The sequence below is a fragment of the Chinchilla lanigera genome, unplaced genomic scaffold (genome assembly GCF_000276665.1).
Source record: "Chinchilla lanigera isolate Chin_1 unplaced genomic scaffold, ChiLan1.0 scaffold00095, whole genome shotgun sequence".
Lineage (NCBI taxonomy): Eukaryota > Metazoa > Chordata > Mammalia > Rodentia > Chinchillidae > Chinchilla > Chinchilla lanigera.
In genome coordinates, this window is record NW_004955496.1 from 1102862 (window position 1) to 1122205 (window position 19344).

General features: G+C 38.7%; 1 protein-coding gene across 8 annotated transcripts in view; it reads left to right on the top strand.

Annotated features, from left to right (window-relative positions):
• Nucleotides 1–19344, top strand: part of Col25a1 (collagen, type XXV, alpha 1) — a 415634-nt gene that overhangs the window by 263388 nt on the left and 132902 nt on the right. For all 8 annotated transcript variants that reach the window (XM_013505432.1, XM_013505435.1, XM_013505431.1 and 5 more), the window contains exons 6-7: nucleotides 4786–4812; nucleotides 4955–4981. In XM_013505432.1, the coding sequence (XP_013360886.1) occupies nucleotides 4786–4812; nucleotides 4955–4981 (54 nt within the window). The remainder of the gene's footprint in view (nucleotides 1–4785; nucleotides 4813–4954; nucleotides 4982–19344) is intronic.

Below are 19344 nucleotides of genomic sequence, written 5' to 3' on the forward strand. Positions count from 1 at the left end.
GAGTGCAGAACAAAACTCCTGCTGTTAATCCCAGGGCACACAGCTGTGAGCAGAGGTCACACTGGGCTCTGCATCCGTCTTGGGCTGGCAGGTGCCAGGACGCCATGCTGTCTGCTCAGAAAAATCCACGCTGGGAGCAGCAATCTTTACTGCTCAGTTGGGAGTGCAGATTCTCTTGTGTCCATGAGAGCTTGGCCGACGACCTCCAGTTGACAAATGTGGCTTCTACCTTGGTAACTGGACTTTGAGAATGAGTCGTCACTGTTCTGCATGGAGGAAAGATTTCAGAAAGACTATGACCTCCAGCATGCCATGGTACCTAACAGAGCACCAGAGAGGCCGTGGCCTCAGGTCTCACCAGCAAAAGCAGAAAAAACTATTGAGAAAACCTTTTGGGGGAAAAAGGGGTGTAAATGCTGAAGAGGGGTCAACAGGAACAGCTGGCTTAAAAAGTAGCTGGATTTTCTAGGAATCCTTTTTTCTTAATGCTAGTAAAGTCTTTGACCTTAGCACTGGATCATTTAGCTTTTTAAGGACAGAGTATAGATCTGTGTATTCAACCTCTCTACCATATCCTCTACCAGTGCTCAGGACAGTGGCACACTCTTTAGAGACAGACATTTATAAAAAAAAAAATAGAGTTCAATAGCATGCTATTTAAATCCAGCCTAGAATCTCCATTGTGTTGCTTAAAACTTTAGTGGTAGCTATCATCTCATTAATTCTTTTCCTTGGCTTTCCTTTGCCCTACAAAAAATTAAACCCTGCTTGGGTTGCACCAGTAAGCTTTTGTCTGTGCTATGATAACCAAAGAAAACCCTTAGCTCAATTTTACAGAGGTATGTTCACAGACTGTTCTTATTCCTATTTGATTTGCTGATAACATTAACAAAGAAATTAAAACTTTCCTGAAAACATAATTTTCTTAGCTCCCCTTTTGGGGGAGGCTGCCTGATTTATGACCAAGGTAGCACAATGGTAAATGACTTGGGGGTCAGAGAGAGGCGTGTGATCGAGGTTCACCCTGCTCCCTTCCCTCTCTCTTTCTCTCATTTGAAACCTGAGCACTTGGGTCAGGTGTCTGTGACACTGAAATCTGTGGCATTTCAGAAGGCATGTTGAGGGCAGGAACCAGATATATGGGCCTAATTCTGACAGTCTTCTCCCAGATCTGTGTCCCAACTCATAGTACCAAAACCTTGGCATTTAAAGTCCCACAGACTGGGTTCAAATCCTGGCCATTGCACTCCCAAAAGACCTCCAATAGTTAAGATTTAAGGTTCACTTCTGGCCTCCATTAGAGGATGATCATAACACTTTCCCCTGGCACCACAGGGAAGATTAGGTGCAGTAACAGGTGCAATTCTTTGTCAGTGGTAAAATACACAAAATATAAGACATGTCGCTGTGACTATTAACTTCATGATCACATCACAATGCATACTGGAAAAGCCAGCCCTGAGGGTGGGAATTTAGTGCAGTTCCTCTGTGGCTGAGACAGAAGGCTTTCAGTAGAGGGAATGTTGCTGCAGGGATAGCACAGTCTCCTCTGGGACCTAAGACGGGGGCTGGTTTATTAGAACCTTGGCTTTACTGCCAATTGGACTTTTCCTCTTCTCCCAGCCCTGCTGCAAATGGAGCTGAGAGATTAAGGCTGACTTAGAAATGCTCCAATTTTTTTAGATAGGACTAAACCACAAAACATGACTTCATATTTAAGAACTAGGAAAGACAGTGTAGTTGATGCCCCTGGAATTAGTTGTTCTTGCTAGTATTTTTCTTAAAGGTGAAGAAAATGCCAGTGTACTTGAAAGAATAGGTAGATGCCCAACAAAATAGAAATTCCTTTTTTAAAAAAAGGCACACACACATGGCCACCTGATTTTTTAAATTTAAATTTATTGGTAGAATTCAGATATACATAATGACCACATTCATTATAGGGAATTTGTATTTGTACATGGTGTTCCTTTCAAACCCCCTTCCCCTCCCCATTCACAAAGCTTAGTTTTTATTTTATCCTTCTTTTCTCATTTTTTTGTTCCCTTTCTCCCTTTCCCCTCCCATCCTTATTTCCCTTTCCTTTTTTTTTTAACAGTTTCTTCCTATTTCACAATATCTATTTTACATTTATGTCCTTATTTACATTTTCAGTTTCTCATACCAGAAAGATAGTGTGATGTTTACCCATGTGTGTCTGATTTATTTTACTTATGATTGTGGTCTTGAGGTCCACCTATTTAACAATAAATGTCTCAATTTGATCTTTATGGCTGAGTAATACTCCATTATATATAAAAACACATCTTTTTTATCCATCCATTGGTTGATGGGCATTTGGATTGCTTCCAAGAGTTAGCTATTACAAACTGTACCACTATAAGCATGGGTATGCATATATCACTGTGATATGATGCTTTTAATTCTTCTAGGAAGATACCAAGAAGGGGAATAGCTGGGTCAGATGAGACTGCTAATTCTAATTTTTTTTAGGACTCTCCACACTGATTTCCACAGTGGTTACCCCTGTCTACACTCCCACTAATAGTAGAGAAGTGTTTCTTTTTCCCCACAGCCCCACCAGCATTTGTTATTGGTTGATTTGTTGTTAACAGCCATTCTTTCCGGGGTGAGATGGAATCTCACCATTGTTTGCATTTGCATTTCTCAAATTGCCAGTGATGTTGAGCATTTTTTCATATATTTATTGGCCATTTGTACTTCTGAGAAATGTCTATTCATCTCAGATACCCATTTTTGGATAGGGTCTTTAAATTTGCAGGGTCTGATTTTTTTTCAGTTCTTTATATGTTCTAGATATTAGTTCCTTGTCTGAAGAACATCTGGCATAAATTTTGCCCACTCCGTGGATTGTCTTCTCTCTCTCTTGATGTCTTTTGCTATATAAAAGCTTTTTAATAGGATGAGATCCCAGTTGTTGATTCTTTGTAGTATCTTCTGTGCAGTTGAGGTTTTGTTCATGAAGTCTTTGCCTATACCTATGTCTTCCAGAGTTCTACCTATTCTGTCTTCCAGCAGATTTAGTGTTTCTGTTTTTAATATTTAGATCTTCACTCCACTTTGATTTTATTTTAGTGCATGATGATAGACATGGCTCTAGTTTTAGTCTTCGGCATGCGGAAAGTCAGTTTTTCCAGGACCATTTATTAAAGAGGCTATTTTTCTTCCAGTGAATGTGTTTGGCCTCTTCGTCAAAGATCAGACCACCTGATTTATGACCAAGCTATTACAGTATCATAACGGGGAAAAGATACATGGTACTTAGTTAATTTGATATTCATTGAGAGGAAAAAGCATGTTGACTTTTACCTCACATAATAACACAAATCCAGTTCTCAATTAATTCAGATCAAAATATGAAAGGTAAAATAATAAAGCTTTTAGCTTTTAGAGTAAACATAGAACATGTTGATTATGATGTTGGGACAGGCAAACATTTCAGTGGAACCCAAAAAAGGATACCAGAAAGAGAAAAAAAATGTATTGAGTTTAATTAAAATCAAGAACCTGTTTACTACAAACACCTCAAGACAATGCAAAGGCATTACACAGAGCAGGGAAATACATTTGCCATAAATACAGTGCATCGCACATGCTTTCAGAATGTGAAAACAGCCTTATGTCCATCTAGGTGCATGCATGTGTGTGGCACACAAGTATAAGAAACTCTAGCAAATAAGTAGGACAACTCAATACAACAAAAGCAAAAGATGTGGATGATTTATGAAAGGAGATGCAAGAGGCCAATAAGTGTATGAAAGGGGTTTCAGCCTAATAACCACTGAAAAACTAGACTAAAAATGTGCATTTGCTACACCCCCACCAGAACACATAAAATAAAAAAGGAAAATGCCAAGTATTGATGATCATTTATCATACATTATAGATGAGGGTGTGAATTGTAGGAACCACTTTGGAAAATTATTTATCAATATCTACTAAACCATATGCATACTTGATTCCCTAGCAGTTTCACTCCTACATATACACACAGCAGATACACATGCAGTTTTTCTCCAAAAGACATGTACTAGGATTTTTATTGCATCACTGACAGCCAAAATTCTAGAAACTTCTAGAAATAGATGGCCATTCAAAAATGAGGTGAATAAATAAATTATAGCATATTCATGCAATGGAATATTATAAAACAGTAAGAGCCATAAACTATACATAAAACTGTGGATAAATTCTACACCTAGTGAGCAAAAGGGGCCAGATGTATACTGTATGATATTATTTATATGGAGCAGAAAAGTAAATAAACCAATCCTTGAAGCTGGGGATTTAGCTTAGTGGCACAGTGCCCACCTGGAAAGAACGAGGTTGTGAGTTCAATTCCCGGTACCGGCAAAAAACCAAAACAAAACAAAAAACAATCCTGAATGTCAGAGGTGAGAGTAGTAGTTCTTGTTGGTGGAGGGTAGTGACAAAGACATATTAAAACAGGAGCTTCTGACTTGCTGGTAGCACTCTGATTCTTTAACTGTGTTGTACTCACACAGGTATGTTCAGCTGGTGAAAATCTATTCAGCATATTATATACCTGTGACAAAATATACAGGTGCACTGTGTCTGTAGACATGTACATATATTGCCATTTTTAGATTCTAATAATGTTATAATTTGGAAACCAAGTTTTGTTAAGTAATCTATGCCTTCAGGATAAATTTTTCAATTGACCTTGTGGATCTATTCAAGCTGCAACATTATTAATTAAATATTTTTTCTCTGTTTGTTTGTTTGTTTGTTTGTTTTCTCCAGGGCCCTCCTGGTCCAAAAGGTGATAAGGTAGGAAAATGCATGGCAGAAACTCCTGAAATTATTAGAAACCCATATTGAAATAACCTAGATCTGTTATATTTTGACTTTTTAAATAAGCATCACATGTAGATTTGGGCTAAAGCTATTATCTTTTCTTCGTGTGTTACAGGGAGAGCAAGGTGACCAGGGACCTCGGGTAAGTTGTACTTTTCCTGTCTTGGGCAGAAAATTAGTTTCTAGCACTGAACTTATTAAATGAAAGCACTCCAGCATCATAACTGCCCCTGTGCTGCATGATTTAGTAATGGTTGATTAAAATACCATGGCTCTTGTAAGTGGAAAAAGCTCAGTAATAACTAGTGCATATATTTCGTGCTTTATCTTAACTTGATGCATACAAATAGAGCATCCTACAATAATTAGACCAACTGACCAAGGGCCAGGATCTCCTCTAAAAGTCATCAATACCCACTTTCTAATCACGACTGGGTCCTTTAGATTCATATGCATCATTTTCTAACATTAAAGCCATGTGGAGTTCTCTTGGACCTAGCAGTTTTCTCCAGTTGAACTTTACGTGCTATTGCATAAGTATGTTTTATTATAGATAAAAGTAGTAATGCATTCCTTATATTGTTCTTTATCATAAGTTAATAATACTTATTTGAATTTCTTGTTTTTTTGTATATTTTTAAACAGACAAAAGGTGTAACATGACTCAGCACTGTGGGAGAAGGGGCATTCTTTTATTCTTCTCCAACGTGGCCCTTTAAACCATTACAACCAATAATGAATGCTTTGTTGTTACCTTGGTAGTGCCAAGTCTGCTGCTTCACATCTGTGCCTTATTACCCAAATGTTCAGACATACTGTTCCAATGATGTAGTGGCTCTGTTCAGACATACCTTTCAATTTTCTCATGTCAGTATGCACAACAGCGAGTAATTGGTTGAAGGGAGTAATTTTTTACAGTGGAAAAGCACATTTAAAACTCTCAGGTTAGAACAGAAACTATGTAGGTCTTTATGTAAAATGCACCCTGCTTAATTATTGAATTTATTTGTACCACATAGAGCTTTTCTTTTACGTTTGCAAAAGATTCAGTGGATGCACACTTGGAAGGGTCTTTGCCTTATCTCATGTTTCCTAGGCCAGTTAAAAGTTATTCTGTATTTCTTTTCTTCCTATTCTTCATATAGAAATGAGGATTACACCTCAGCATTCAGTTTCTCAAGGCAATTATTCTAGCTGATGACTAGCATGAAGCTGAATGCCCATCTTACTATCATGCTCTCTGCTGTCAGGGATGGGGAGGGAATAAAATTCAAACCCTTAAATGATGAGACTGCAGCCACTTCTCTGTAGGTGGTGATCATTTCACACGGCATGTCTCCACTCACTGAGTAGCATTTCTTCCTACACGCAATATCAAAATCACTCAACTTGCCCTTTCCAGGTAAGAGGAAGACCGTTTCCCTTCTGAGAAATCTTCTTTAGGCAAAAGGAGTGAAGGGGTGGTTCACAGCTTAGCTGTCATCAGTCCTCACACAGCCCTCATTTTCAAAAAGGTGTGTTGGCTTTCATCGTTATGAAAAGTGATGATTGATTGTAAAGCAAGGCCAAATTTTCAGGAGGAAACCTGAAACCATCTGAAATTCACCTGGTTTCATGTTGCATTACAAACGGAGACTTGGGCCAGGTTACTTGAAGTTTGGCCAAAAGTTCATGAAATACTTTGACAAACCCAGACTTCCCTTCAAACAGATTTTAGCCCGTTTTCACACTGACTGGGGCCAAGTTACACGCGATTCAGGGCCAATTAGCATTTCAGGGGGAAAGTGGCAAAAATGGATTCTGCTTTCTCCTGGATTTTACTTTGTATTGAAGGAATTCAGACTGAATTCCTGATGCAGGATGATCTTGCCAGGTAAATGTCCTGGAAGGTGTATGTGAAAGAGAAAGAGAACCTTACTATTCATCTGTTCTCAGATTCCTCATTTAGAGTTCTCAGTGCTCTTAGAATTCTATAAACATTCAGAGAAAACAGTATTCACTTGCTTATTAGGAAATGTATCATATAATAACACTTAAATAAAGATTACATATTTCCAGAAAAGCAGAAGTAAGTTAGAACTAAATAAGCCTTGGATTTTAATGAAAATGAAATATCATAGCCTCCTTTTAGGTACTCTATTCCAGCTGATGTTGGCTGTCTTTCTTTTAAAGTATAGATCTTTTAATCTGAATACTCTATTTTCATTCTATTGTATATTTTCTTCCAAAAAGGTCTTTATTTCTAAAAACAGGCTGTGAACAGATGAATGAATAAACGAAAATCAAACATAAGCATCATAGATTGTACATTCCACTCTGGCCATTTGTTTCACATGATTTATTCCTTCTCATAATTAACTTTATGACCTTCCAAACTCCATCATTTCTTTCCTTTGTTAGCCAACCTTCCACCATGGGACTCATTCTATTTCCTTAAATATGAAGTATTCTTTTTTTTTTCCCTTTGATTCTTCACATGTCAAAGAAGAATTTGTTGTTATAATATGTGATCAAAGCAGGAAAAACTGAAAGAGAACATAGAATTTAAAAATAAAAAACTATTTCGATGTACCCAGACATACACTGAAGAATATATTTCAACATTATCATGTTCAAGATACTGTGTGAAATACTATAGATATAACTGTCTCCACTTCCTTCTCTTTCTCCTCTACGATCACCAAATTCAACCTACTGTTACCTCAGACCCTGCTTTCTACAGGCGTCTTCCAATTCAGCTTCCTGTTTCCATCCTTGACCCTGTGCAATGCATTTTCTCCACAGCGGCTGGAGAGATCATTTTACATTGTAAATTAGATCATGTTCCTCTCTGTTTAAAACCATAGTGTGAAATCTAAGCCACTGTGCTTGGCCTCTGTGGACCTTCAAGGTCAACCCTGTCTCCTCTGCCACTTCTGCTCCCCACACCCCCTACCCCCTTGCTCCAGCCACACCACACTCAGGCCCAACTTGACAGCTTTCAGGTGTGCTCTTCTGGTCTTCTCAGCATTGATTCATCTTCTCACTGAGACTGCAACTCACATATCACCTCCTAGGGAGAACTGCCTCTGTCCTCAACCTGATCTGAGATGAGCCTATTTTGTTCACTCATTTGCTTGTTCATTATCTGGAAAGACTTGCCCCTGCCCTCTTGGAACACATGCTCCATCAAAAGGACACGGCCTGTTTGTTCTTACCATCTGCACCTAGACCAGGAGGAACTTGATGAATATTTATGAAATAGATGTATAACTATTATTATATCACCATTGCCCACAAGAAGCACATGGGTGCCTCAGTAAGAAAACTATGTGGTTGTGTTTTATGTGCTGTAAATAGCTATACCAAGGGAGACAGGAAAAGTGTAATTTCCTCCATTTGAAAGATCTCCACTGGAGAGCTTGGAAGAGGTGACCCTTGAAGTGGGATGTGACAATGGGTAATCTTCTGAAGTCAAAGCACAGATTCCAGGGAAAGGCAATACTACAAACAACATTATACAAGTAGAAAATAGTGTGATTCAGCTGAAGAACAATAACATTCCATTTGCCAAGGAGATAAATTAAATATTGAAAAATTATATGAGGCTAAATTTTTTATTGAAGTGATATCAAGGGGCATTTTAGATTTCTAGTGTGGTGGGCAGTAGGGAGCTGATGAAGAATTTTAAGCACGTCATTCCCTGTGCATTACCACCAGCCTATGGTGATGATGTGTTTTACATCATCTGATGTGCACCATCAAATGTTCTTTACTAAACCTATTTTGTCATAGTGTCATTACAGAATAGAATTGGGAGGGAGTGAATGTACAGAGACCAAATACATCGGTTATCCAGGACAAGGCCCTTAAGGTCATGCCTCTAAGGAAGATGACAAGGTCAGCAAAGAGGCTAGACTGGCTCGGCCTGGAGCACCAGGTACTCCTGGAAGAGGTGCTAGTAGAAGGGGTAGAAACAGAGTCCAGTGTTCAGCAGTAAGGAAGAGCTAAGCTAGCCAAGGAAAGAATCTCAAATATTTCCTCAAAATATGGAAGGAAGCTATACTTTTCTATGGGAGGTAGGAGGTGAGTGTCTCAGGCACTTTCCTTATCAGTGGACAGGATGCTGGACACCCCCAACTGAAAGGAGGAAAGGTTTATTTCAGCTCATGGTTTCCATCCATAGTCAGCTGGCTCCAAAGCAGAAGCAACATGGTGCCAGGCTCTGGCAGGAGAAAACTATGCACATCGTGGTGTCCAGGGAGCAGAGAGAGAAAGGAGGAGCCCAGAAGGGAGATCCACCCTTCCGGGTCCCACCCCATGACCTGCTTCTTCCAACCAGGCCCCACCCCTAAAACCACATCCAGCCATAGGACCTTGTGGTCCACTCACCTTCCAGAAACCCCATGGCTGAGCATGTGCTGGGTTTGGGGGTCGTTCTGGATCTAAACCATAATAATGAGTTTTTCTTACATAAGTTTGGAGAAGGCATTCAGTGGTGTTATTTTATAATCATATACTTCAAGGATGCCCATTGCAATATTCTTCTGGCCATTCATTCATGTTGGCCAGAAGGCTCCCTGGTCATCACTTCTATGTCTGTAGGAGCCAGAAGGATAAAGGGTCAAGAAAACATGATTTTCCACAGGAATTTCATAGCAGATTTCTGCTCATGTCTTGCTGGTCAGTCTGTGTCATGGAGGCAGCCAAAGCTGAAAGGGGTAAGGAGAATGGAGTGAAAAAGAAAACTGGCTCATCTCCCTAATGGTTTTGCCCAAAATGCCAAGGAAGAACCTGGATACACAGAAAGGAGAAACCAGGAATGACTCTAGTGGGAGAGAAATGGATGACCAGGAAGCTGTGAACCAGGAGGTGGGACATGGGTTCAATCTGTTAGATTTGTATCTAGGACTGGTGATCGTAAGTGGAGTGTGGCCAGGTTGAATTTCTTCAAAAAGTGTAGTAAAATTGAAAGATAAAGATGTGAAAATTCAGCACAAATCTCAGAGCTTACTGGGTATTAGAGCTGAAGTTGAAAAAGAAGTTCCAGCTAGGGTGAAGTTCCTGGCTTTATACTTGATATAATGGGTCAGAAGAAAGTCCTGGGGATATATGAGGAATTGAATTTGAGTTCTGTGGAATTTGTGATCTTGATGAGATATTTGCTGGAGTAGGGGAGCAAAGAGAAACATGAGACTAGAATTCTGAGGTGGAACCATAACTGGAGGTGACAGTTACATAGACAAGCTGTCACAGAGTGAGAAATGAGACCACAGAGTCAGGGAAAGGGTGGGAAATGGGTAAGGAGAGAAGAGCCCTGGGATAGAAATAGCCACATTCAGGGGATGGGATAAGGATGTAGTGTCAGCTGAGAGAGGGACAGCCAGGTCATCGCAGTCCATGAACGCTGATGGAAGAAGCATCTTAATGACAAATGAACACAGTCATCAATGATGTATCCCTAACAAAGAAAGCCACAGCAGTGCAGTCTATGACAACTTCGGGTCTGGTGTTTTGGAGCCCTGGGATATTTTGGAAGTGAGAGTGGAAATCATATTGCATGAAGCTGAAAGGTAAGCGAAAGGAAATTTGACCATTTTTTAATATTGTGGGCTTTTTTGGCATTAGCTTTTTCTTATACTTTGAGGCAATTTCGGGCTTACAATTTTAGGCATAACAAGTCATAGAGATCAGTTGGTTGTATTCTGTGAGGCAAGGAGTGCTAGATTTTCACAGAGGAAGGCACCCTGAGTCATTGATTCCTGGGGAGATGTCAGTACAGATTGTCCATACAGCTTTGATGTGTTCTTGCACACATTGTGCTTCTGCAGTTAGGTCTTCAGGCTGCAGGGTCAAGATAGTGCTTTTTCTGTGCTGGCACCAGGCCCTGCTCTTGACTTTCTTCTCTGCATCCTCATAGCTTTGCAATACAAAGAATTGTCACCAGGACTTTACCTTGTATTGACATGGGGGTTGCCAACTGCTGTAAGATAGTGGTAGGGGATTCCTAGACAGAAAGGAAATTGGCCTAGGAAATCATACTTCACGTTGATTGTAATTGCTAATTGCTTAGTCCTACCACTTACTTCCTGAACAGCTCTCTAGGTAATTTTCACACTTAGTTCCAAAGCCTGAAGTAACCCAGTGAGATACACTATTGGAAAAGCAAACCAGGAAGAGTGGAGACAGTAGAGAGAAGTGACTATCCAGGTGGGCTGGAATTGGGGACCAAATTCACACTCCATCACTGTGTCACTATGGGATAGTAAGGACTATAAAATAGGTATGAAAAATCTAGACCAAGGACTTGACAGATCATGGCTTCTTGTATTTCATGAGAAGAATCTGGGTCATGTAACTTATCTACATTAACCCAATTTGTAAGTGGCAGAAGTGGAATTTGGGTCTAGCTCATTCAACTTTTCACTTGTAATATTTCCAAGGAACCAGATGGCTTCCCTATTATAATAAGGCAGTTGCCAAAAAGGAATCAACATCAGTGTGAAATAACAGAGGCTATGTTGATATCCTCGGTTAGTAACAAGGGTAAATGATAATGATTTGTTGAGTTCTTAATGCCAACAACCATGTGAAGACATAGCTTACTTCAGTAACCCTATATAATGCTTTCATTATTCTCATTTTATGGATGAGGAAACCAAGACTTAGGAAACTTAAATATTGTGTCAAGGATATCAGCAGGATTTGAACCTAGGTACTCACAGATTACATTTCTATAAATTTTCTCATTTTTCCTCAAAAGTAATTCTGTGAGTAGAACAAATAGGACTCTGACCATTATTTATTTCTGATGAGGGTCAGAGTCAAGTGGTAAGTGACTTACTTGTTTCTTTTGCACACACCCAGCAAGGGACAACACTGGGACTCAGAGCCACATTTCCATATCTGCCCTTTCTGCGACTCTGAGCTGCCTCAGGTGGCCGCAGGGACTCTTTCAGCTTTGAAGTTGTCTGCCTTTGCAGGTAAGCCTGGGAAACCAAGGGAGCAGATGCACACATAGTGGCTCTTTTTCCTTTGCAGTCATGATTCACTGTAGACCAACCACATCCAAGGTGTGACCAAAGAATATCTGAATATTGGAACGGTTTTTAACAAGCTAATTGTAGCAATTTATTATAGTAAAAGATGCATTGCTATTAATTCCCTGAAAAGACTCTCCATTGCTTAGAATACACTGACTTCCACTTTTTTCTTGGCTATGTATCTTTTACTGTCACAAGATTTTTAAAATTTAAACATCCAAAATGTTTTTGATCACCCTGCACCATCAGATGTCCAAAAAGCAAATGAATACATGTGCGTCACTTAGGCACACCCTAGACATGGGTCCAACGATTTGACTGGCTTGGGCCACAATGAGTGAAGAGAAATCATATGGGGCTGCATATAAGATATATAATGTGTATAAGTAACAAAGCTTCCTTTTTTTTTTAACGTATTTTATTATAACCAAGAAAAGGGGACACATGACCCTCACCCCACGGGCTGGACTGGCCTGTCCTAGTACCTTCCTGGTTGGAACTTGGGAAAGCAGAGTGACACTGGCTCTCATCCCAGGAGTGAAAATTATCCAGGTACCCTCTTCCAGGGCAGGCTTTATTTCTCAGCCCATTGGCACCAAATGGAAATTGCACACCAACACCCTGGTTATGTTTCCTGTTAGTAATGTTTTTTGTAAGGATAGCCAGGTGAATGAGGCCTGTTTTCTCATGTTTGTAAAGTAATTTGTAGGTTTTCTAAGGTGTTTTGTTTGTTCTTCCTTTACTCTGAGCCTTCCTTGCAGAATACCAAATTACACTGCTTGATTGATAAAAGAACCTCATTGTCAAGTAGGAAAGACTCCGGACCACTAAGGCATCTTTCATTCTTCCCTGTACCACTACTGCTACCTTAGCTCTCTTCATTATAGTGGGCTTTTGGTTTGCCCAGTTCGTAAGGGTATCTGCCCTCATCATGAACCACAGCCCTGGGGATCACAGTGATAGGCAGGGCTTTGATGATAATGGCTCATATTTGTTTTCTCTATATTAGTGGCTTAAAAACATAGTCTTCAAAAATAACCAAAGGTGTTTTAATAGTTAATAGTGTCTTTTTAAATTAGGACATTGTACAGTTCAGAAATTGTGGCAAATTTATTAACCAAACTTAGGCAACGAAACTAACAGACACCATGAAGTTATCTTTTGATTATATATTAATCTTCTAATCAGTTGGTCACCATCACCTTGCCAAGTACCACAGAGCCCTGATAAATAAGAGATTTAGTGGTTATTGGTCTCAGCATCATGGCCAACAGCTGCTTTTAAATGAGTCCTAAGCTCTTGCATTTCAGTAAGCCACCTAGGAGCTCTGCTTCACTATTTACATAAAACTCTTTTGTCCTTCTAGTGAATTCAAAGTCAATTTCCATAACAGCTGGGACTACCCAAAGCTGATAGCATCTTTTCAAACATCTTCAGCAAGACAGATTAAGTTCCAGAAAAGGAAAGCATTCAGAAGTGTATTTTATTATCTTAACCTTTGTTGACTTAAGTCATTAAACAGATTCTTTAGCTCTACTAAAACATTTAGGTCTGAGTATTAATTTGATGTTCTTATTTATTTAACCCTTGTCTTTCTCTTTAGCCTTGATGAGCATACTACTCTTTTGGTTCTGAATGTCTTGCCTGTGAAGGAGAATATATATAGCACAACAGAAAGAAAAAAATTGTGAGGAAATTATTTTAATGCTCTCCAGATTCAGCAGAAGTTGACATGGAAACAACAAGCTCATTATAATCTGTAAATGTTCTTTTTTATAGTTTCTAATCAGAGGTCCCTTTTGAATCTTCTCTGTCACACTTTAAATCTCTGAGATTTGGTATGCAGAATTAAACCCAGGGACATTTTAACATTTGTCCTAATATGGATCAATTTAGAAAATAAATTATTTTACAAACTATGGTTGATGTGTAGACAATATTTCCTTTGGAAATATTGTTGTAAATTAGGTCTAGGATTATTGATAGATAACTAGACTGATCAAATAAGAAAAAGATGTGTTAAATATTAAGGAATAATGACTACCTACTTTATATCACCTTAAATATTGCACGTTTTTCTTTAAGGTAAAAAATTGTATGAGTAAATCTATTCCTGCTGAGTAATTGTAATAGTTCAGTTGGGTAAACTTTTCTATAAAATATTTAGAAGTAAGAGGGAACATTTTGCAAAACCGTTATATTAACAAAACAACACAGTAGTGGAATGCCTGAGATGTGATGCCTTCACTGAGGATTATGTTAAGGACCTCAGAGATACTGAAATGAAACTAAAAACCAACCCTAACACATCCTCTGGCAAAGAATTCTGGACAATGATGCTAACTGGCTTAAATAAGGATTGCATTTCTTTTCTGACTTTTGAGTGCAGTGATCTTCATATAAAATAATTATTTTGTTTCATTTTATGGAGTAAAAAGAACACTTCGTCTACACTTTTGTCAACTGCAGCAGTCTTTTTGCTTCTTTTTGTGACATACCCAGACATATGCCTTAAAAATCTTTCAGACTGAGGTGAACCATTTAACTCTTCTTGAAAATGTGCAGAACGAAGGATTTTAGATGAGAAAATGTATGCTATATTCAATAGTATTCCATATGTTTCTTTGGCCTGCATTTTTACAAGTGCTGCTTTTTAAATTGTTGACTAATTTAAAGACTTCCTTGATGAGTAGTACCTTAGTGATCTTCCCTTAGACATAAAATTATGTAGAAGATTTTATTCTTTTTGTCTTATATTTAAGCAAGCAATTTTTCACTTGAATTGAAATACAGGATCTTAGATTTGCTGAGTCATATAAGCAGACACTGTCGTTTTCATTAATGACTACCACTGAAGCATGAAATAAGATATGGAGCAAAGGTAGGTTTGGAGTTGGCACCTTTAAACGTTATATAAAGGAGAAAAAGTAAGTCTTGTGCTGCATTTTCTAAAACTTGCATTTTAAATGGATCAAAAATCCCATTTAAATTGTATTTGGTAATATCTACCATTAACAAACATATTGCAAATAGAAAATACACCAATTTTGTGAGTGATTTAACAGAATTCAACATGATGGCCACCATTTCTCTTCCATCATTCCCAGATGCAGAATTACATTGCCAGTGGAAATGTTTGAAGTGAGTTAACCAAATAGAAACCAAGAACGGATGCAACAGCAGCGTGTAGCACCACACCAGGATTCACAGAAGGGACGATAGAATAGGACTGTATTTTGACTCTTCCCTTCAGCATAGGAGGAAGGGCTTATGCACCAACAGACTGTGTTCAAGGAGAGCAGTTCCTGTAGTCTTAAGGAGAGGGATCTCTGGAAATTCACTCAGTGCCAGACAGCGGCACCCTTTCATAAGCATACCTGCACTGATGTGTCCAGCAGCCCCTTGTGGCAGACACAGCCTGTAAATCATGGCTGGCAAACAGGCCTGGCTTTGTAGGTAAAGGACGTCAGTTATAAGATCCTACTTCGGGTGCAGTCCTGCAGCGGCTCTGGAGGGAGCGAGGAAGCTTTGCTTCTCATCCCTGAGAAGTCAGTCAAGCATGCTGGTATTCACAGACATCTTTCCTAACCGCTAGTGGGTATTTTTTATTAGCAAAAATAATTGTAATCATAATGATGGAACACCCCACACACACATGCCACATCTTCTAGGCATAATTTCCATGCTGCATTATCTTGGGTAGGTAGCAGGAGTTGTTTATAAGGCATCGTCATGAAAATGTGAAATAATAAACCCTAATGTAGCCCCCCAAAGGATCAAAGAACTACTGCCTGGGCCCCTCTTTCCAAGTCAGGCACTCTTGTCAGCTCAGGCCTGCAGTCCTGTAGTAGAACTGAGAAAGAAGGTGGGGAGATCACGGTGGGTTCGCAGGGAGAGACTTACCTCCACAGTGTGACAGGGCCATTGTCCTGGCGCAAAGCCTGCATGGCATGATTAGAAACTCCAAAGTCAGAAACTAACTGTACTGTTAGGAAGCACAAAGGGTTAACAGGTGACAATTCTGGCCTCTTTGGCTGGGTCTTCAAAAGATGATATCAGCCCGGACAGCCTGAGTTTTATTGCAGGAGAGATATGGCTAAGGGGTTCACCACCAAAATTTCAATGAAGTACACATCCAATTGTTTTCTAATGTATTTTTATCCCTTGGACCTTTTGTCAGGCTTATTATTTTTAGAAGCAGAGTCAATGTGTTTATCTAGGCTGTTTTAGTTGTGGCCCAACCTTGAAAAACCTCCTCAGAATCTTGACCTCACCATCACTGAGAGAAGGCTGCCCATCCTTTAAGAGATTCCTCCTCCACTGGAGCAAGGAGGGCAGGAAGCTTGGGAGGGAGGGAATGGAGTCCAGACACAAATGGACCAGGGCATCCTCGGAGTTGAGCTTTCTTTTAAGTGATGCATCCAGTGTTATTTTGATTGTCTTTTGAAAGCTTTTCAAGTTGTTTCTCATATTAAAAATTATCAAACACATTTTGCACAACCACTTATTTGAAATGTACCATGCGTTATTCTGTGTATGGTTTTGTGTGTGTGTGTATGTGTGTGAGTGTGTATATATATATAATTGATATATCATATATTGATATATATCATTGATGTATTCAATTGACATATATATCAATTTGTGCTAAACATGAATTAGTTTCATTATAGATATTTATTTTATATACACAGCTGTATGTGTATTTTTTCCTGATTGCACTTGCCTAAAATGTGTTTATGAAACAAGAGTTGTTCAAAAGTAGATTATTCACATACGTAAGCCCTAAATATGTACAAATGTAAACCTATTATTTATGCTCTAGTTCCTATTTAGAAAAGAAGGATAAATGTGCAAATCAATTTATTATTTTTGGATTAATTTGATATATCTTCCTTGATTCCTTTTTTAAAAGGAATCCTTCTAATCTGTGGCTTTTGGGGATTAAGGAAAACACAATTAACTTTAATAACTCTACATTTCATTTTTCTTCTGGCATGTCTTAGCATAAGTAAGTAAACCATTTTCAGAGTTTCTTTGCAAAATCAGCTGGAAGCAAGCACAGTTCTTGACTCTTTCAACAAGTTTGGTTCTAACTTCTAAATAGTCCTGACATTTTTTCTCATAGTCTTTGAAGGACAAATGTTTGTTTGGGCTTCGGTGTTCCTGATAGGTTGGAAACATAATTTACAAGTCAGTTACCTTTTCTCAGATATCTTATTTCTTTACATTTCTTAGTGGTCAGTGAAATCAGAAACATCTACATAGCTAGCACCAAAATTTTCTTCAGGAATATAAACTTTCTGATAATAAGACTCTGATATATTCCATGCAGTTAACATGAGTTACTGCAGCACCTTGTGATTTTTTTCAACCTTGTTGATGCCTTGCTCTCCATATATTTTTATCTACTAAACTGTTCTTTAAGAAGGTAAACAGAGGATGAGCTTGGTGGCCCACACCTGTAATCCCAGCACTCTGGGAGGCTAAAGCATTGAAGCCAGTCTGGGCTACAAAATGAGTTCAAAGCCACCCTAAACTGAATAGTGATCCTGTCTCAAAAAAAGACCAAAAAAAGAAGGCAAATACAGGATAAACTGGGTGTGGGGGCACACATCTATAATCCCAATACTCAGGAGGCTAAGGCAGGAGGATCACTGTAAGTTCGAGGCCAGCCTGGACTACATATTGAAAGCCTGTCTCAAAACAAAGTTAAAGAAGGTAAACATTGGAAAACTTCTATATCATTAGTGTAGCTTTATCAGCTGCTTTGAAAACAGGAAATGATGTTGTCATTAACACAGCTGATATCTATGCCACTAATTATAATTCAATCATTTTTCGCTGATCTGTATACATTTGTTTGGCAGTGTCTTTTCTTCATTGTTTAAAGAATTTATAACCTATTAGACAATCACTATAATTTCAATGATGAAAGCAATAGTAACAAATATTCCACCTTCTAACAAGCAGTTACTCTGTTTCTGTGAAATAACTACTCTGTTTATATTTGGAGCTTTGACTTAAGACACATGCTGTTTTCATTTTTGGGTGTAGAAAAACATACCTATTTCTGCATCGACAAAGTGAAGTGACTAAAGCATCTTCAATGTCAGGAAACTCTAGCACACACCGTTATGAAGCCATTCTATTCTCTTTTCCCTTGCTCAGTACAAAATGACTTTTCAGTCTTGTAACCTGTTTAGTCGTCACTTACAATTATTCAATGATACTGTAAAAGGAAATGAATTTTGAGGAATTACAGGAAAAGAATATCTGGAGATCTGTTAGATCCTTCGGATTTGTTCAGAAAGTTAATGTAGGGATTTACAGTTTCATCCTTCATTTCACACTCTGAGTCCGGAAAGTCAAACAACATCGAAATGGAGACAGCTTGCTACGTCGCCAGTGCCACAATACCCTCGAAATCTGTAACTCTATACTGCGCGGCGGTATTACTTCCACTTCGGAGCCGTGTAGTTCTAATAAAATGTGTCAGCAAAGAATGCGAAGTTTGAGTCATGGTATCTACTCACAATTTTATATAGTAACTGTTATCATAACTCAAGGTTTTTAGAATGTGTCAAATGAAATGGCATGTGCCCAGGGGCTGTAGTTTGAGAAACTGTCACAACTTATATGGGATTTCTTTTCAGGGTAGAGACTAACACTCTTGGTTGTAGCAGAGGAAAGAAACTCAATGAATTTATGTTTCCTTGTTATTGTACTGCTTGTGCTATTCTGTGCAATCTTCTTTCTGTATTTTGAGCCAATAGTTCTCAAGGGAGCAGATCAGAGACTGCAGGCTGGTAGCTTATGGACCAGATGCTAGTAGATAAATTTTATTTGGTTTTCACAAATTAGCTGGTAATGTTGTAGTATTAGATAATTCATATAAAATCTTGCTCTATGAACTTCTATTGAAAAATGGAAAGACGTGGCATTGTTGGGCCCACTTTTTTTCTTTTTCTTTTTGTAATATTTTCTGTCAGCAGAAACTGAATGGAGACCATCTGTTTGGGTGGGGAAACATGTTCTGCATATCTACAGCAGCACCCAAACCTCTTGGTTTATCTACATGGGTGTGCAGTCAATCACTGCTGGCATTGAGTTTGCAATATTAGATAGCAAGATTATTTTACTTGTGATATTATGAGGACAATGTCCACCCTTCACAATATGCAGACACATAAGCCACAAAACAGTTAATGCTAAATTTTTTTGTAGGACAAGGGCTATAGCATCACTTTTAACATAATTTACATCCTGTTTGCTTTAAAATTACATAAAAGTCTTCTCACCTGCTGATTATCAACCTGAGGTACTACAGAATTTGTTTTATTAGTGTATGTCAAGTCTGTTTAAAAAAAAATAAAATTGGGGCTGGGGATTTAGCTCAGCGGCAAAAGCGCCTGCCTGGCAAGCGCAAGGTCGTGAGTTCGGTTCCCGGTACCGGAGAGAAACCACAAAAAAAAAAAAAAAT